The sequence below is a fragment of the Erpetoichthys calabaricus genome, chromosome 2 (genome assembly GCF_900747795.2).
Source record: "Erpetoichthys calabaricus chromosome 2, fErpCal1.3, whole genome shotgun sequence".
Lineage (NCBI taxonomy): Eukaryota > Metazoa > Chordata > Cladistia > Polypteriformes > Polypteridae > Erpetoichthys > Erpetoichthys calabaricus.
This window is the reverse complement of record NC_041395.2, coordinates 334220595-334242107: the sequence shown is the minus strand read 5'-3', so window position 1 is coordinate 334242107 and position 21513 is coordinate 334220595. Positions and strand designations below refer to the sequence as shown.

General features: G+C 38.9%; 1 protein-coding gene across 1 annotated transcript in view; it reads left to right on the top strand.

The window, feature by feature from the left end:
* The window catches only part of spty2d1 (SPT2 chromatin protein domain containing 1), a 48990-nt gene that overhangs the window by 22248 nt on the left and 5229 nt on the right, over positions 1 to 21513 (top strand). The window contains exons 2-4 of the mRNA XM_028796045.2: positions 2406 to 2520; positions 7028 to 8758; positions 18875 to 19034. Coding sequence (XP_028651878.1) covers positions 2406 to 2520; positions 7028 to 8758; positions 18875 to 19034 — 2006 coding nt within the window. The remainder of the gene's footprint in view (positions 1 to 2405; positions 2521 to 7027; positions 8759 to 18874; positions 19035 to 21513) is intronic.

Sequence of the window (21513 nt, the reverse complement as noted above, 5' to 3'; positions counted from 1 at the left end):
ACCTTTTTATAGTCTTCCTCTGCTTTGTCGGCATCAGTCTGTTATCAGATCTTCAGTGAGGTGTTTAAAAGAGTTCTGGGACCTTACAGCTGAAAAAGTGCTGAAACTTTTACAAATGCAACATTTACTTTTTAAAATTGTTTCCGGTTCATCAAATAAATTGTAACTGTACATTGACATTTTTTGTAAAAAATTGCCATTGCTTTACTTTGTTTGCTGGTGAAGTTGTATTTACTATCTTCTACTTCAAATGTCAATAAATATGCAATTTGGCCAGGAATGTCCAAACCTTTGCATGAAACTACATGTTGTTACATGGATATTAATATGTACTTTCTTCAGGTTAACATTTATGAGTATCCAGATAGACATCATAGTGGTGTTGTATAAAACTTATTTCTTTCGGCTGCTTCCGTTGGGGGTCGCCACAGCGGATCATCATCTTCCATATCTTTCTATCCTGTGTATCTTGTTCTGTTACACCCTCACCTGCATGTCCTCTCTCGCCACATCCATAAACCTTCTCTTAGGTCTTCCTCTTTTCCTCTTCTCTGGCAGCTCTCTCCTTAGCATCCTTCTCCCAATATATTCAGCATCTCTCCTCTGCACATTTCTAAACCAATACAATCTCACCTCTCTGACTTTGTCTCCCAACCATCCAACATGAGCTGACCTTCTAATGTTCTCATTTCTAATCCTATCCATCCTCGTCACACCCAATGCGAAATCTTAGCATCTTAACTCTGCCACCTCCAGCTCTGTCTCCTGCTTTCTGGTCAGTGCCACCGTCTCCAACCCCTATAACATAGCTGGTCTCACTACCGTCCTGTAGACCTTCCCTTTCACTCTTGCTGATATCTGTCTGTCACAAATCACTCCTCTCACTCTTTTCCACCCACTCCACCCTGCCTGCACTCTCTTTTTCACCTCTCTTCCACAATCCCCATTACTCTGTACTAATGGTCCCAAGTATTTAAACTCATCCACCTTCACCAACTCTACTCCTTGCATCCTCACCATTCCACTGACCTCCCTCTCATTCACACACATGTGTTCTGTCTTGTTCCTACTGACCTTCATTCCTCTCCTCTCTGGAGCATATCTCCACCTCTCCAGGGTCTCCTCAATCTGCTCCCTACTATCGCTACAGATCACAATGTCGTCAGCAAACATCACAGTCCACGGGGTCTCCTGTCTAATCTCGTCTGTCAACCAGTCCATCACCATTGCAAATAAGAAAGGGCTCAGAGCCGATCCCTGATGTAATCCCACCTCCACGTTTGTATGCATCCATCACTCCTACCGCAGACCTCACCACGGTCCCACCTCCCTCATACATATCCTGTACAACTCTTAGATACTTCTCTGCCACTCCCGACTTCCTTATACAATACCACAGCTCCTCTCGAGGCACTCTGTCATATGCTTTCTCCAGGTCCACAAAGACTCAATGCAACTCCTTCTGGCCTTCTCTACTTCTCCATCAACACCCTCAGAGCAAATATCGCATCTGTGGTGCTCTTTCTTGGCATGAAACCATACCGCTGCTCACTAATCATCACCTCACTTCTTAATCTAGCTTCCACTACTCTTTCCCATAACTTCATGCTGTGGCTCATGAATTTTATCCCCTTGTAGTTACTACAGTCCTGCCAGCTTCCACTACTCTTTCCCATAACTTCATGCTGTGGCTCATGAATTTTATCCCCTTGTAGTTACTACAGTCCTGCACATCCCCCTTATTCTTAAATATTGGCACCAGTACACTTCTTCTCCAGTCCTCAGTCATCCTCTCATTTTCCAAGACTCCATTAAAACTATCTGGTTAAAAACTCCACTACCATCTCCCCTAAACACCTCCATGCTTCCACAGGTATGTCATCTGGACCAACGGCTTTTCCATTCTTCATCCTCTTCATAGCTGTCCTTACTTCCTCCTTGCTAATCCGTTGCACTTCCTGATTCACTATCTCCACATCATCCAACCTCTTCTCTTATTCTCTTCATTCATAAGCCTCTCAAAGTACTCTTTCCATCTGCTCAACACACTCTCCTCGCTTATGAGTAAGTTTCCATCTTTATCCTTTATCACCCTAACCTGCTGCACATGTTTCCCAGCTCTGTCCCTCTCTCTCGCCCACTGGTCCTTTTGTCCCTCTTTAGTGTCCAGCCTCTCATACAACTCATCATATGCCTATTCTTTAGCCTTCGCCACCTCTCTCTTCACCTTGCGTCTTATCTCCTTGTACTCTTGTCTACTTTCTGCATCTCTCTGACTGTCCCACTTCTTCTTTGCCATCCTCTTCCTCTGTACAGTATACTCTCTTGTATTTCCCCATTCCATGGTGGTGTTGTATAACAAAAAAGTGAAATCTTCATGTCTGTTTTTTCACCTCTCATTGCAGAAGAGATACAGTTTATCAGTTGGACCTCCCAAAAAGGACCCTAAAGTAAAAGGTGTAGCATCATCTGCAGTGCAAGCCTTCCTGAAAAAGAAAGAGATGGAAAGCAGAAAGAAAGGTATGATACTCCACAATTGCAAACTTTGTTAGTTTAATCATAAAGTGCCCCAAATAGTAGCTGAAGGCCCTACCTCTGCAGGTGTCATGTTAAATATAATTGTTAGTATAAAAATACTGTAGCATCATAGTGATTTTTCTTTACACTTGTGCGACAGTCCATGTAGACTTTGTGCATTCTCCCTGTTGTCTGCATGGCTTTTCCCCTCCATATTCTCAAGGATGTGCAGGTTAGATTTATTGTTGACATAAGACTGAGCTTTTCTAAGTGTGAATTTTGGTATGTACATTGTCAGCCAGAAGTTTTAGAACACCAGTTTCTTTCAGTTTTTCTTTAAATGTTAGAATTTAAAATGCAATGGATGATCTTAAACGATGAAAACGTAACCAGTAAGCTGCCTGTGGTTTAAATTTAAAGTTTGTTAGCAAAAACTGGGGGAAAAGGAAATTTCAGAATATTATAAATGGGCCTTCTTTATGGAACAAGTAATTGGTTAAAACCCAGTGATATTCTGCAGCAGTTAAAGTAAATGAAGACTTGCAAGTTGAAGCAAACAATTTGAACAGGTATCCCAACTTCTCTTGATTATGTAAAACCCCCCTGTCTGTCTTAAAGCAGAGTTGGACCACATTGTGTTACAACACCCTCTGAAGTACTACTTGGACAATATTCCAGTAATAATGGCAAGAAAACTGCAATTAACAAATGAAGTGAGAAAGATCATTACTACCTTCAGAACTGTAGGCCTTTCATTTAGAGAAATTGCAAAAAAAAAAAAAGAAACTGTCAATGAGTACAGTAGTGTCCTACACAGTCGAAAGGAAATTGGAAACTGCAAGAAACTCTTTTTGGAAGAGATTTGGCAGCCCTAAAGTCACAACCCAATTTGAAGACAAGTATCTAAAGGTTACCAGCTTGCATGTTTGGCGCCTCACACACAACAGCCTCAAAGCAGAGCACAAAAAGCAAGTCTCAGTTTCTACAGTGAGGGGGAGACTTTGTGCTGGAGGTTGGACTTTTTTTGGGTTGAGATTTTTGGCTTTGCCCGATCTCTTCCTATCAGAGTTTCTTCCAGTTTCCAATTGCCTTTGGATTGTGTATGACCACGATTTTGAAACTTTTTTGAACAAGTACCACTCCACGAGGACCAGTAAACTGAAGTACCACTGTCAATGAATTGTTAATTTACGCCCGTGTTGTTTTGAAGAAAAAGTCACTATAATCACTATAATTATGACATTAAAGTGATATTAAACTAATTAAGGAAATGGGTGCCTGCGGTAATAAAAGCCGGCTTGGAGTCTTCCACGCATTTACAGTAGTATACTTATACTATATATGATTATATGCAACATATTGGCATTCTAGCAATATCGATTCGTGGAAAATAAAGGACCACACGAGTACCACTTGGCATGACTTGAAGTACCACCAGTGGTACGCGTACCACAGTTTGAAAACCGTGGGTGTTGGTTTTTTTCCACAGTATCTTTAAATGAAAGGCCTTCACTTCTAAGGGTAATAATGCTCTCTCTCATTTCATTTCTTAATTGGCATTATCACTGAAATATTGTCAGAGTAGTACCTCAGAGGGTATACTAACACAGTCTGTTCCAACTCTGCTTTAAGGCAGACAGACAGGGGTTTTTATGTAATCAACAGAAGTCTCAAATTGTTTGCTTCAATGTACAAGGCTTAATTTACTTAAACTGCTGCAGAACATCTCTGGGTCGGAACCTATTAGTTGTTCCATGAGGAAGGCTCATTTGTAATGTTACAAAATTTTCTTTTTTTTTTTTTTTTAGTTTTTGCTAACTTAAACTTTAAAAGTAAACTTTATGCAGTTTACTCTTTAACATTTTACCATTTTATGTCATTCATTCTATTTGAACTGATTACATTTGAACAAAAACTGAGGTGTTCTAAAACCTTTGAATGGTAATGTATGTGAATGGAGTCTATGGTCCACTGTTTACTACCTTGTATCCAATTTCGTTTTGGGCGGACACTAATCCAATTCAGAGAAAGAATCAGGTTTGAGACTGTTAGGTTAGTAATGGGATACCCACTAAAGCATAGCCCTTATAGGTTCAAACTATTGGTGAATTAATGTGTATAGTCTTAACTTTTCTGTAACTCAGTGTGCTGTTGAAGGAATTTTTACGAATGCTTCGTTTATTTAGAACTTCAGATGGATGGATGGATGGATAGATATTACTTCATTTGAATAAAGAGACATTCTAGATTTTTTAGTTTTGGAAATGAACAATTGTCACTTGTTTGTGTCCATATAAATGCCCAAAGAAAGCAGACCCAATGCACCCCAGCCAGAAATTATCTCTTTACCATGAAGAAAGAGATACCATAGTACCTGGTGGTATATCACCAACTTAGGCCATTTAGCTACTTATTTTCAATGTAGTAATCTGCCTGCCCTATTGTTACTTGTGGTTTTTGGTTATGCATTGTTCTCTCTAGTAGATGATTAATGTTTATCCCTTATTTTTTATTTTCCATTGTGCATTGCAACTGCTTTGTTATTGTTATCTCTGTCTACTGCACTGTTGTAGTACTGTGTATTGTACCATCCCTCTGTGCTTGAAGTTTCTGTACCAGTGGGTACATTTTACTGTAAGGTATAATAACAGTAAATTGAATTGAATTAAGGCACATTGTGCCAAGTGCAAATAACAAATTTTGTTTGTTCCTACATCTCTAAGGCTGTTCCCCAATTCATTCAGTTTTACTCTTCTCCATGCTGGTATGCTGGGAAGGCAGCCTTCTGAAGTGTGTCTACTTCTATATTTAAATTTATTTGCTTAGCAGACACTTTTATCACAAGCAACTTATAAAAAAAAGGTATCATAATTGAGTAAACATCAGTCTAGGGGACTGTTTTGGAACAAGTTACAGGAGGAGGTTACAAAATTGGCCTTCACAAGTGAAGAGCCCAAAACCAAGTGGAGCTATGAGGACAGATGAGAAAAGTCTGCATTAAGATGTGATGACACACAGAGCTGTGGAAGGTAAAGCTTTAGTAGTTGTTTGTCTAAATGCTGTTTAGCTCACTTATATCTTAATGCACAATCCACACCAGATAAACAGATACTGATGTTTCAAGAAAGAGAGACCGTTCTTTTTTTTTTTTTTTTTAACGTTTTACTAATTTTATTAAAAGCAGGTAATATTCCATACAAGCAAGTCAAGTTTAACAAAACTAGGTTTGAAACAAATTGATCCCCACCCATGACAGAGAGAGCTAGGTCAGCAGAATTAAACTTTAATAATAGTAAAAATGTAGATAAGCAAATGAATAAAAGTAAATAGAATAAAGAAAAAAAAAGAGATGAGAGAATCCGCCTCCTCAATGCTTTAAATGCTTATTTTAAAATTTTATTGATATTTTTTTTTTCTTCCCCCAATTTCACTTCGCTCACCAACCCCTTCCAAACCCTGCCAGCGCTACTCGCCATTGTTAAGAGAGGGGCTTAACGCACCTGAAGTAGACACGGTCGCTCCTCTGAAACCCCTCTGAAACGGTGATACAATGGGAAACAAATACATTTTTGTTTAATTCCTCTTTGCTCAATCAGCTGCTGGCTTGCTTCTGCTGCCATGTCGTGTGATCTTAACTTTGCTCCGAAACCCCTCTTAAACGGTGATACATTTTCCTACTTTAATTATCTCTAACCTCCTCTGCATGTGCATCCCGGGACTTGCTTCCAAAGGTTGTATGATGTGACTTGTCCGTCTCGCGGGACGTGAACGTCTCTCTGTCTCTCTTCAGAAGATCACATCTCGTTGCCGGAAGTCTCTCGTCGTAAGATTTTTTTTTTTATAATAGAGATATATTAACATCAGTTACTCACTGACTATAAAGAGGCAAGTTAGAATTTTCCAGTTAAGCAAAATAAGCCTACTTGCCAATAGTGAAGTAAAGGCAATTGCAGTTTGTTTGTCCTTCTCCACTTTAAGCCCATTCTTTTTTTATTCTTTAGGTGGCTGACAATATGGATAATATACGACATACTCCATAAATTCCCACGATTAAGTGGATTGGCCTCTGTCGTTTTGGCCTGAGCTCTGATCATGCCTTGCTTTCTTTGGTATTTGTTTGTTATGGTCGGCCTACCATTGCCTAAAATGCATTTTATATATATATATATATATATATATATATATATATATATATATATATATGAGTAAAAATATAAACAGTCCAGATTTTAGCAGGTTTATATGTGATGTCTGCGTTTCAGAATGTGAGTCCTTGGACAACTCACAATTTATTCATAATAAATAACGTTTCAGTACATTTTACATTCATTGCAAATGTAAATGGTTTTACTTCTCCCAACTGAAACATAACTATGGAAGAGTCATTCACCCCATTTCATTCCGTAAAATCCTAGTCGGCAATATTGTATTGCTAAAATCACTGCTCTATGTAGAAATTCTAATATGTGGACACCTCATTTTTCTGACTTGTTTTTGTTTTTATCCCTAGAATTGGAAAATAAAATTAAGAAGGATCAGCTCCTTGCCAAAAGAGTGGAATTGAAATCTGATCGTAAAGCACGGGCTATGGCATCTCGGACAAAGGACAATTTCAAAGGTTACAATGGCATTCCTATAGTGGAGCAACCCAAAAAGAGGAGGTCTCGGAAAGGTGCACCTGGGGAGCAGGAAACAAGTCAGCAGTCTGAGGATAACGGTACTTGTGATGATGATGATGATGAGTATTATGAATACTCGCAGAATGAGACAGAGTATGAAGAAGAGGACGAAGAAAAAATGGAGGAGCAACAGGACAGAAGACCACAATATGAAGCACCTAGCAGACCACAATATGAAGCGCCTAGCAGACCACAATATGAAGTGCCTAGCAGACCACAATATGAAGCGCCTAGAAGACCACAATATGAAGCGCCTAGAAGACCACAATATGAAGCGCCTAGTAGACCACAATATGAAGCGCCTAGTAGACCACAATATGAAGCGCCTAGCAGACCACAATATGAAGCGCCTAGCAGACCACAATATGAAGCGCCTAGCAGACCACAATATGAAGCGCCTAGCAGACCACAGTATGAAGCGCCTAGCAGACCACAATATGAAGCGCCTAGCAGACAACCAGAGAAGCCTAAGAAACCTCCAGTCAAGCCTGCTGCACCATCACCAATGAATTTTGCAGATCTTCTCAAGCTGGCACAAAAGAAGCAGTTTGAACCAGTGGAGATTAAAGTTGCCAAAAAAACAGAGGAGAAACTACGAACTGCAGAAGAGCTTAAGGAATTGGAATTCTTGGAGAGAAAGAATAAGAAATCTCTTCATCCAGTTAAGCCTAAGGAAGTGAGGTATGAAAAAGAGAGTAAGACCCAAGCCCCACCCATCTCTGTGAAAAAGGAATTGTTGCAAAATGATTCAAGAAATGTTAGGACACAGCCAAAACCTCAGACTTCAACCGAGAGATTCTCATCTCCTGACATTCAGAGTAGAAAATCAAAAGTACCTACTTCTAGTGAAAGGATGCACAGTTCTTCAGCTGCTAAACCTTTTCCAAATGATAGGCCCAAAGTTGGACATAGTGTTTCCAGTAAAAATTCTTCAGTTCCTAACATTGATAAAAACTCTATAAAGAGAAATGTCGGTTCTCAGGGATCAGCCAAAGCTCCAATTAAAAGGCCACCTCCCTCTGAGGTGCGAAATTCGAACACTTCGAGTGACCTTAGCCAGAGAAAAAATCATCCACTTTCTGCTGGCAAGAGTAGCAGTGGTAATCCTCGGCCTGTAAGTAGCTCCAGCTCAGCTCCCGTGAAGCCCACACATCCAGCACCAAGCCAGTTGAGTGGATCCACAAAGCCTAAAATGAGTGCTCCACGTCCTGAATACGTGCAGGAAAGACCTGGACGTAATGGTCCTGATCGACCACCAAACAGGCCACTGCCTCATCCTGGAAACAATTCCCTTTCTAGAAGTTCAGGCAGTGGGCCAGGCCGACCTGGAAACCCTCCACAAGTGCGACTGGGGAGTTCAACACAAGTTCGACCTGGAAACAGTGGTCAAGTTAGGCCAGTGAGTGCTAGCACTGGGAACAGTTTAGGTTTTGAACAGAGGAGACCCAAATGTACTGTAGTATCAGAAACAATTTCTTCAAAGAACTTTGTACCCAAACCAGGGACTGGAATAAGACCACAAGTTCCTCCTGCTGCGTACAGACCTCAAGTGAGACCTCCAGGTAAATCCATTTTCCTTTGTAAGTGGTATATTACCAAACCACTTTAATTATGTGTAGTGGATCATTAGTTAGTAGGGACATGGCAAATATATAGGACTGTTTCAAGTCTGATTTTTATTCAAGTACTTTGCATCTCACCTTTGGTAATAAATGCTGATTATCTTCAGTCATATTCTAGTTCAGTAAAAATCAAGAGGTTGTTGACTGAAGAACCATGCTACATATGCAAAATGAGGGACGTGAGTAGTGTTGGTCTTTGCGTAAGGAAACAATTTGCAAACTATGATGCTATACCATCACAGTAATTGCACTATGTTCCATTATCAGAATGCTAATATTTTGCTTATTTGTTTTCAGTAGAAATTTAAAAAATATGACTGCATCTTCCTGTGTAATTTTTTTTTTCTAGCCAGGAAAAACACAAAATATGTTCCTTTTCTTAGGTGCTATTAGGTTTTCTTGGGTTCTTTTTTGCTTCATTTATTTATTATATGGTGTGCCTCTCTTTAAACATTCAGTCATTTTCTGACCTGATTAGTCTTGAACAGTGCTGTGGGCGTTGCTGGAGCCTAACCCACCTAGCATAGGGCACAAGGCAGGAACATATACCATATATATGGTTTCCCTTTATAACAGCTATGTTTCCCAACTGTTAGATAACTTTGCTCCCTTAAGGACTAGGGAGGTTCCAGCCACCCGCTCTTATCCCTGGTACACTCATGCACTCAGAGCTATGAAAGCCACTAGCTGGCGTCTTGAGCAGCTTTATAAGAAAACAGGCCTCATAGTTTACTCACAGCTTTATACTGAGCACATACTTAAATATAGGTGTAGCTGCTGAAATATATAAGGTGTCATCAGGCACGGGTAAGACGCGTGTCAAAGGAATTCTCAGAGTCCAAGAGTTCGTTTTTAAAGGTATTTAGTGAAAGGTAAAAGCAAATAGTCCACACAAGAATAAAAGAAAAAATAGTTACACACGTAGAATAAAAGGCAAAAAAAAAAAGGAAAAAAGCATCTTCTTTAAACTTAGCTTTTCTTTAAAGACTTGTTATTTCTATACTTAAAGGTTCTTAATTTCTTCTTCTGTACGCCTTGGCGTACGGTGCGATACTTAAGTAAACAAGTTTTCTTTACTTGTTATTTCTCACATTCAAAGAGCCCGTAGGCCATCGAGCACTGTTACGTGCGATTACGGTTAAAAACCGTATGCCTCTACACCTTATACAAGGCAAGGCTATCACTAGCTGACTGAATAATAATGTTTACTCCAAGCTGTTAGAAATGGTAAGAATATACCACTGCGAATCTGTTTACGGGGGTTATAGGAACTTCCCGTTATTTATGCATTGTCATCTAAGAAATTTTCATGAATCTTATAGAACAAAGAAAATGGCTCTTACACATCTGGCCCCTAATTGTTTATGCTAGGGCAGAAATCAATTACTTTAACGTTACTTACTAAGAGCCTTCACTACTTTACTAAACTTAATCCTTACTTAAAACTTAAGAAACTTAGATTCTACTATAAAAACACAAAGGTTAAGAAATTTATAATTAAACATGCAAAAAGAAAAATTAATCATTTCAAACATTTGCTGTTTCTTGGAGCAGGTGCAGTTTGTTCACAGGAGTGTCCAGTGTGCTGGTCTAGGTCTGCACACAAATTCTTGTGACTGCCCCCTTTACATCTGGCATTGTCTTGATGACTCGACCCATTACCCAGAAATTGCGGGGCGTAGCTTTATCTACAACTAGCAAAATACCCGCACTTCGCAGCGGCGAAGTACTGCTTTAAAATTTTAAATAATAAACTGAGGGAAATTATACCAATAATTATTTGTTAAGGATCTCTTTGTATACCATGTTGTCAGTTCGCCCCTCCGGTTGTAATATGACCAAGTTGTGCGCTGAGCTTACTCTTGTGCATGCAACGTATACTTGGCCATGTGCAAAGCAAATCAAGAACAGCAAGACCGTGCCAGCTGCGGAGCTCAGCTTGGAGCGAAATGAAGTGAATGAAATGAGGTGAATGGGAGGGGAGATGATCACGTGACTCCAACACCCGCCTTAACTCTCCATCCCTCCACAAACACACAAACACAGTCTCTCGGATCCCAACTCTCCTTTATATATATATATATATATATATAGATAAATAGCAAAATACCCGCGCTTCGCAGCGGAGAAATAGTGTGTTAAAGAGGTTATGAAAAAGAAAAGGAAACATTTTAAAAATAACGTAACATGATTGTCAATGTAATTGTGTTGTCATTGTTATGAGTGTTGCTGTCTTTTATATATATAATATACACACACACACATATAAACATATATATACATATCTACATATATATATACATATACACATCCACATATATACATATATATATATATATATATATATATATATATATACACACACATATCAACATATATATATATATATATATATACACACACACACATATCAACATATATATATATATATATATATATATATATATATATACACACACATATCAATATATATACATATATATATATATATATATATATATATATATATATACACATATCAACATATATATATACACACATATATAGATATATATATATATATATATATATATATATACACATACAGATATATATATATACACATACAGATATATATATATATATATATATATATATATATATATATATATATATATATATATATATATATATAGCAAAATACCCGCGCTTCGCAGCGGAGAAGTAGTGTGTTAAAGAGGTTATGAAAAAGTAAAGGAAACATTTTAAAAATAACGTAACATGATTGTCAATGTAATTGTGTTGTCATTGTTATGAGTGTTGCTGTCATATATATATATATATATATATATATATATATATATATATATATATAATATATGTGTATGTGCGAAGCGCGGGTATTTTGCTAGTATATTATATATATACACACATACATATGTATACACACATACATATAAATATATATATATATATATATATATATATATATATATATATATATATATATACATACATATATATATATATATACATACATATACACACATACATGCAGTTTCAATAACATAGAAATCAATATAAACAACATTAACATCATTATCATATGAGAATATGAAGTAATATATAAGAAGCACATTTCATATAAATATAAATTATTAAACAGTAAAATCTTCTTCTGTAATTTGCTACCGTGGCTATTTGTTTGTCTGTCCAGGATTTTAAATCACCTGTAGCTCGCAAACCGTTTCACCTATTGACTTGAAATCTGGTACACATATAGAACGTCACGTCTACTATCCGCTTTATGGGTGATGATTGTATTACTCTTTTTATCCATCCATCCATCCATTTTCCAACCCGCTGAATCCGAATACAGGGTCACGGGGGTCTGCTGGAGCCAATCCCAGCCAACACAGGGCACAAGGCAGGAAACAATCCTGGGTTTTTATCTTTATTTTATTTTATTGTAGAATCAACTCCTATCTGCGCACACCAGGGCGGCCGTGGGCGGATGCGTATGGTGTATTCACTCCACGTTATCGTGCATTGCGCTGTCACTGGTATTTTGATAAAAGAATTTGAACAACATATAAGAAGCGTATAAATTATTAAACAGTAAAACATTAACATTTAAGAAGTAAAGTTACATTAAGTACTACTGCAGTGCCTTCGGGTATACCTCATTTTTTGTTTGCCCATTACATGCTTAAATGTATACATTTTTTGGTGCACCTACCCGAGAACACGCGACATATAACCGACCGTGGGAGAAGCATGGATTTTAAACACGCGTTGAGTTCATCTGCTGGTCTCCCTCGTGAAATAACTGGTAATGTTTGACTAAAATCTACAGCGAGTAAAACGACATTACCTCCTATTTTTTTTTTTAGGATCTCTGAGATCTTGCTTTTTTCGGTTCAAGGCTTCATAAGCTCTTTTATGTTCTATGGTGTACTTATCCCAACCCATCATCTTTGAATGTTGCAAGACTTTCGCCTTGTATGTAGATCGGGGTAATTACATTCATTGCATTCCTAGTCTGAATCACAATCTGATTGTATGGGTGGTTACCTGGCACTGTAGGGTTGCCACCCGTCCTTTAAAATACGGAATCGTCCCGTATTTGAGAATGAAATTGTGCGTCCCGTTTTGAATCAATACGGGACGGGACTTGTCCCGTATTTTTTTTATCATTTTTTTTAAAGCAGCGTCTCATGCAAATCATCCCACACGCATTTTATGAAGATGCCTCCTTTCCTACTTTTGATTGGGTAATACTTGATGTCATCGTTAGTTTGATTGGTCTTTTTATCTGTCCAGTGAGGAGGGCGGGTCTTTTAAGTAGAGTCTGCAAACTGTTGGCACTGGGATGTGGCACCCGCTGCAGTATGCGTCCCTTATTTTTTTGTATTAAAAGTGGTAACCCTACCTGGCAGGTAACACTTATGTTTGGTCATGAAGTCGTCTAAAATCTGCCACGTGCCCTCTTTTAATTGTGAGAAGCAGATATATATAGCCAAATTCTCGCGCTTCGTTGCGGCGAAGTACTGCTTTTAATTTTTTAAGAAGAAAATAAAACCTTTTTAAACGGATCGAAAATATACCAATAACAATTTGTTAAGGATCTGTTTTTTTGTGAACCTCGCTTTTCACAGCTGTCCCGCTACGGCGTGTGTTTCGTTTATTTGACAGTATGTAGATCGTGGTAATTAAATTCATGGCATTCGTTTTCTGAATCACAATCTGACTGTATGGATGGTTACCTGCCAGGTTACGCTTGTGGTTGGTCAGGAAGTCGCCTTACATCCGCCACGTGCCCTCTTTCTGTTCCCAGAAGCTGATCATAGAATGGTTTTAATAGTTTACTTTCAAATAATGCAAAGAGTATGCGACACGTGTTTCTCCTTAATTCTGGGCTCATCAGGCATACACACTCACTGCATCCCCTCTCGAGAATCGAATATCGTCAGCGCCAGAGTTGAAGCCCCTAACGTTGCGGTCAGCAAGTGGGCTAACATCCGCCATGTGCAGTCTTTCAGTTGCGAGAAGCAGATCATAGAATGGTTGAAACTGTTGCCCCTAACGTTGCACTACGGCGTGTGGTTCGTTTATACCTCGTGTCTTCTCATTAAACTTTTATCTCGCGAATATGTTATTGCAATCCGCAGCGGGAGCGTTTCTATAAACTTAATTTAAACTTACGTTTTACACCGTGCTTTGTTTCCCTTATGAACATGCTTGTATGCTTCACTCGCTCCCTTCTCAATTGTTTAATGAATTTTTTGTTGTTCGCTGTTTGCGGCTCCTCCTTCATTTGTCCCTACTGCGTTCACAGTCTTTTCACATGATTACGTGGGAGGTGTGATGACGTGACACTCAACTCCTCCTCCCACGGCCATCGAGCTGCCGTCCATTACAGTATATTGTGAAAAAAGAGGTTCCAGTTATGACCGTTACGCTTTGAATTTTGAAATGAAACCTGCCTAACTTTTGTAAGTAAGCTGTAAGGAATGAGCCTGCCAAATTTCAGCCTTCCACCTACACGGGAAGTTGGAGAATTAGTGATGAGTGAGTCAGTCAGTCAGTCAGTGAGTGAGTGATTCAGTCAGTGAGGGCTTTGCCTTTTATTATTATAGATAATGGCAATTATTAAATAATAATAATTATAGTTATTATTATTAAATAATTCCTCCCATATAAGTAACATTTCGGGGACTGCCTTCTTCTATCTTCGAAACATTTCCAGACTTTGTCCTGTTCTTACGCAACACAGTACTGAAGTATTGGTTAATGCCCGAGTCACCTCACGTATAGATTACTGTAATGCTGTTCTATCTGGCATGCCACAAAACTCATCCATCGCTTACAACTTCTTTGAAATTCTGCTGCCAGGATAATAACCTGCTGTTCTAAATCCACTGAACATATTACACCTATTCTCTCTCAACTTCACTGGCTCCCTGCTAACTACAGAATACAATACTAAATACCGCTCTTAACATTTAAAGCTCTCCACAACCTCACTGATCTCCTACAGACTTAAACTACGTCTCGCTCACTCAGATCCTGTAATTTGAGAGTATTCAGTCTGGCAATATGGTGCAGCCTTAGTTTGTGGAAGACAGACACAACTAAAGACATGGGCATAAAATGATGGTTGTCAATTTCAAACTGTGTTTCCTCAATGTGTTCCTTGAGAAAAAACATCAAGTTTGAGAAATGTTAACAGCTAACAACAATCTGTATAGTTAGTGACTAAATACGTTTAGCCAAAACGTTGTTTGGAGGCTCACTTGAGCACATAAATGCATAGCTTTGCTAGCTTAGCCTGGCTTAGCTAAAGTAAAGATTATAAAACAGGATTTTCTAATGGCCAAATATAACCAAAACAATTGTTCAGCCTTACCTATGAAATGAAATCCCCCGGGATCTGGTTTGGAGCGTACAGCGGTTTGTACAATCCCAAGCAGCACATTATTCATTACTTCACTCCACAGCAGTACCACTCACAATATGACAGTGACAGTAGCCAGGTTTCCATCCAAGGAGATTTTGCGAAAAAATATTTAGCGCTTCAAATTTTTTTACCGATATAGCTGATGGAAATGCTAATTATCGATAAAATGTTGTACATGTCGACATAATATTTTTCCGTTTAACTTTAGCGCATAAATTCCATATCGATACTTCAGATGTCGCAAAAACTACATTGGAAACAGTTTTTGTCGGAAAAAAGGGCTTTAACGCAAATAAATGTGTCACATTTCATCACGTGCAATCAAAACGAGAATGGCGGAGCGGTTCGCATTGTCTGATGAAGAGAGTTTTTTTTTTGATTAAACGTCGTTATTTTGTATTAATTCAAATTTCAGTTTTAATTAAAAACCTTAAGGGAAGCAGGTTAATTCAGTTGTTATCGCACTGTGAAGGGATGTTGAAAGGTAGGCTCACCTGTACAGATCCGATGCTGCAAACACAGCTGCATCATGGGCACTTCCAGGAGTGCCAACGCAAATGTCTCGTATCATGCACCTGTCATCAACAAGGGCCTGGAGAACAATAGATGGCCACCCTTTGCGATTAATGTAATCGCGGTAGCCTTCCGTCGGGGGAAGAATAGGCACATGCGTGCCATCCAGCGCACCGTAAATCTGTGGCACAAGATGCACCAAGGAATTGCGGTATGCAATTTCATTGGCCTCCGCTACAGTCGGAAGTCTGATATAACGCCGCATTAATTTTTCTTTAATAGCGGTGCACACAGCATATACACAACGATGGACGGTAGTTTTACTAACCCCGAAAGTTTCTCCAACTACTCTATACTCGGCGCAGGTTGCCAGCTTTGTTTCTTTGTTTAGTGGAGGGGGTGTAACGTGGAAAACAAAAGGTAGATAATTTGCGACATACACAAAATTATGTATGGAAACGGCTCAAGGGCAGATTTTTTTCGCGATACAACAGAAGTTATGCGACAGTTCGTTTTGGGGGGGGATGACGTCATCACGCACACCATTTTATCGATAAAAAGCCAGTTGGATGGAAACAGGCTGGAGACAGCAAATTTCGCACATTTTTTTTTACGTATATTCTTTTTGTCGATAACAAAACGTCGCAAAAAACTGGATGGAAACTTAGCTAGTGACGTACAATTCTGCTGGTCATGAGGTGTCGTTATTCTATGTCTATTTTTAAATATGTCACCATGGCAACTTGTTGGCGTGCACGGTTTACCTCAAGTTTAGTTTACAGGTTGTGTTGTGTTGTTTGGGCGCCACTTACTGACTTTGGGAAGCCGCTGGGTTTGACTCTGGGGCGCTGAGTCGCTTTGCGAGTGCGCGTGCGCTTTTGGCACGGGTTGCGTCTGGCATCCGTGCATATATACAACCTTCGTAAACATTACTAAACGAAGGTTTTATATGCGGTGGTGTGCGTGTTTGGGCGGCGGTTGTATTGTGAACTGAAGTTTAGTTTACAGGTTGTGTTGTGTTGTTTGGGCGCCACCTACCGAGTCTGGGAAGCCGCTGGGTTTGACTCTGGGGCGCTGAGGCGCAGTGCGCGTCAGTGCATCTGGCATCCATGCATATATACAACCTTCGTTTAGTAATATAGATTGGAAAAAAATCAAATTCTCACTTAGAGGATCTGTGCAGAACTTTTTCAAAACCTTGCAGGATCTAATCAATAATTTTTAGAATGAGCTCTTAAAGCACTGAGGAAGTAGATTCTCTCCCCATTTCTTTTTCTTCTCCATTTATCTGTATCCGACTATTAAACTCTTAAATTTATTTATTTTTACTATTTTTAAGTTTTAGTCTGTTGGCCACAGTCTCTTTCTCAGGGGTGGGGGTTGATTTGTTTTCAATCCTATTTTTTTGTAAAAATTGATCTATTTGTATGGAATGATTACAATAAAATCAATAAAATTAAAAATAAAAAAAGAAAACAGCACTATATCCTAACATCTGCATGGTGACTGTTTTGAATACTTAGTGAATAAAAGTGACAGGCAGGCCAAGTCTAAGTGAAGACCAACGACCGAAAATAACATAGTGGTGGTTTTGGTAGGGCCATCCCAGTATTTTCCTTTGTGTGCAGAGTTCTGTAGTGCAAACGTGAACTTACCTCGCTAATGATGTCTGTCTCTCTTTTGCTAATGGCTAGCAAGACCTGTAAGTTTAAGTGCCTTTTCACTTCCTAATAAATCAAATAATGGGATGGTTGTGCGTGGTGTGTTTTGACTGGCTTCAGAGGTTTATGATGCCTCATCATCATCATTTGATTAAATAAACCCTTAGATATTTTAACGCTGTAAGATGACAGTGAAAGCTTACAATCACCTGCACCTCAGGATGGTCTACTGGCTATGAATTGCTTAACACTAGAATTACCAGAGCCTACGAAAAACTCGTAGATCTGTCCCACCTTAAATCACTTCACACCTCACCATCAGCATCTTTTGTCCTGTAAATGTGTTGATAAGTAGCAAGCAGCCTGCTATCACATCCCCCACCGCCGCACAGTTTTCTCAGCTCAAGTCTGTTTACCTGTGTGTCAGTTGCTTGGAGTTGTATAGAGTGAGAAGTCAAGCAAAATGACACCTTTTATAAATACCATATCGTTATTTGGAACAGTACAGTAAACACATCGTTAAAACAGAAATATTTTTCATGTTTTAGTAATAATTGACAAAATGTAGACATGAAGTGTATAATGTGTTAAGCCTGAATTCCAAATATCAAATAAACACTTTCACAAAAGGTACAAATATAACAGAACAAGTGTGCTTCCAGTCAAGAATATAACTGTAGAAAAAGAACCTGCGTTAGGGTGCGACATTGACACGCATTTGCTACGACCGCTTCGGCGGCGCAACGGTATCAACTGTTGACTGGTAATCAAAACTTCACGGGTTCGATCCCAGACGAGTCCGTTTTGAGAAGTGAGCTGCTCTTATTCTTACTATTTTAGAATGAAACATACATTTGATTTCAGTCTGTAACAGCCGGTGTAAATATATGGTACTTGTAAAGGTTAGCTTTGTTTGTTTTTTTTATATTCAGTTTTATTCTTTCGGTCACGTTTTTTCGTAGGCTCTGGTAATTCTAGTGTTAAATACAACAGAAATTTCATTAAGCTTTTTTAATTTTCTATTATGTGCTCAAGGAGACAAAGCCTCGGGTTGTCAGAACCACTTTGATAATGTTGAATTACTCATGGGGTTGAATTGAATTTAGTTTTGTTAAAATTGACTTGATTGTATGGAACGTTACATGCGTTTAATAAGTTCAATGAAAGATTAAAAAAACAATATTGAATTACTGAGGGAAGCTTTGGCACTGCCACACACCCAAGACATCTTAGAACTTACATGGCTGAAGAGCAAAGTACAAGTATTGGCAGATGCAGCGTGGTGAACCTTGTATAGTTTTGAAGTTCTTGTAGTTTTGTAAAGCAGAATTTGAGGACTTTTTTGAGTAGCTAAGATAGCTCAAGTCTAATGCTATACTTTTGGTTCACTAATAACTATTATCCGGATATGCTATCTGATGTTTAATTATCTGTTTTGTTCAGTTCCCCAACTGCCACCTATTACCTCGAGTTACAAACGGAGGTGGGAAGACGAAGAAGAGGAACTCGATTCAGAAATGGATGACTTCATTGATGATGGGGATGTGAATCAAGATGAGGTTTCAAAACATATCCGAGAAATCTTTGGATATGACAGAACTAAGTAAGGATTCATTTCTTTTTAACATTAATGTTGTTTACAGCAGGTTTGTGTTTTGAAACTTTGAAGCTCTGGGGTATTGTAGTTCAATTTTAGTCTTTTTTTTTGCATCCACTACTTTATACTATCTATTGTCAACATTGAGGTAAAGAGGAGATTTTTGCATCACATGAGCACCAGTCATTGATGAAAGTACTCAGTTTTGTCTTGTGGTATTGAGCTGCTGGGTATAAGCACATTCAGCCTCTATGTACTTGATTCTTGGAATTGTGAACTATTTCAGTAAAGTTAATTACCTTAAAAAAACAAAAGAAATTTGACAAACGAGGCAAACATTCAATCTGCCAAGATCATTTCTTTAGTTGATAGCTAAGCTGTCCCAGTAGCTCATCCACATACTTTGTAAAAGTTCTCAAGGTTTCAACTCCATCTACACTATGTGACTCAAGAGTTTGTTCCAGGTTCCCACAACTTGTTGAGACAAGAAGTGCTTCCTGGATTCTGTCCCAAATGAACTTCCACTAAATTTTCGCTAGTGTGCTCCTGTACTTGATTTGCCATTTAGTCAAAAGAATTTGGCTGAATGTACTTTATGGATGCCTTTGAGAAGTTTAAAGACCTGGATTAGGTCATCTGCTTGAAAGTAAACAAGTTTAATTCTGTGAGCCTCAGCCAGTAGGACATGACCTTTATTCCCAGGATGCACGTGGTTGCTCTCCTCTGTGCAGCTTCAAGTACTGCTCTTTCTTGTAGCGCAGTGACCAAAGTACTCCATATGTGATCTCACTAATGCATTATATTGTGTTAAGCACACCCCTACATCCCCCTACTTTTATTCAACAGGTTTTATGATAGAACCTACCATGGAGCATTTTGTCAAAGGAGAACTCCAGAAGATTACTTGCCCTTGTAAAGAAACAAGGTTTCTGCATTAACTCTTTGAGGGCTGAATATTTTTTCCAAAAAACTCAGTTTTCTAAAAAGCACACAAAATAAGCACACACAAATCAACATGAAACATCTGTTGCTACGTTATGTGGCTGCTGTTGGCGCATGTTCAGCATCTCTGGCAGCAGTGGCTGTGCAGGGCTGCTTCAGTGGCCAGCAGGAATGCATGGTGGGCCGGCTGCCTGGCTCTCTTCATCACAGCAGGTGGGCGGTAGTGGCAGTCGGAGCGGGACTCAGTATGTTTTGTACCTCCTGTCATCATAAGTGGTGGTCCTCCCAGGCGAACGCTGCTGTAGGCATATCAGCTACACAAATGTGTTCAGTACCACGATCAACCAATGCTGATACCTCGCTTCGTTTTTGATCTCCATCTCCAGATCACTTGCATCAAAGTCCGACATGTCAGAGTCCGGTTCAGCGATAATACGTAAAATGTTCATGGAGTATTTTAACTTGCACATTCGCTTTAGTCTCTCACCAGATATCGATGCCATTTTAGAGGTTGTTTGCTCTTCGCTACTCATGCACGCACAAGAAATCGAGGTTAAATCGGCAGAGCTACATTTGTGTGCATGTAAAGTCGCTAACTGCTTTAATTTATACACATTTTAATAATTCATGACAATCCAGGCTGCCAGAGGACAACATTGACACCCTGGTTTTCCTGTGTAAAAAAATTAAAAGCCAAGTCTGTGGCACTCTGAACTCAGAAATGAATGACAAAAGGACATCTTGAACAGTGTTTTGTTCCAGATTACAGTTTTATTGATTGAAAGGGTGTCAGGAAAGATTTTCCTACTGTTTTATGTAAATTATTTTTTTAAAGCTTAAAAAGATACTCATTTTGAGTAAAGTCAATCTAAGCTAATTGGGTAATGGCAATTTAAACTGTGAGCGGTGTTTTTAATTAAATCTGTAAAAACCATTCGTAATTGTTTCTATGTAAATTATGATTCTAAATGTGACACTCAAGAAATGTAAGTCAATTGTGCTAGAAATGGATATGCAAAGTCTTAAAACCCACTTTTTTACACTCACTGGCCACTTTATTAGGTAAACCTGTTCAACTGCTTGTTAATGCAAGTATCTAATCAGCCAATCACATTCCAGCAACTCAATGCATTTAGGCCTGTAGATTTGTCAAGATGTCCGGCTGAAGTTCAAACCAAGCATCAGAATGGAGAATAAATACGATTGAAGTGACTTTGAACGTGGCATGGTTGTTGGTGCAAGAATGGCTTGTCTTGAGAATTTCAGAAATGGCTGACCTACTAGGATTTTCACAAACAACCATCTCTAGGGTTTACAGAGAATGGGCCGATAAAGGGAAAATATCGAGTGAGCGGCAGTTGTTGGTGCCACAGGTCAGAGGAAAATGGTCAGACTGGTTTGAGCTGATAGAAAGGCAACAGGAACTCAAATAAGCACAAGTGAGTTATGCAGAAGAGCATCTCTGAACACATAACACGTCAAACCTTGAAGTAGGTGGTCTACAGCAGCAGGAGACCACAGCGGGTGCCACTCCTATCAGCTA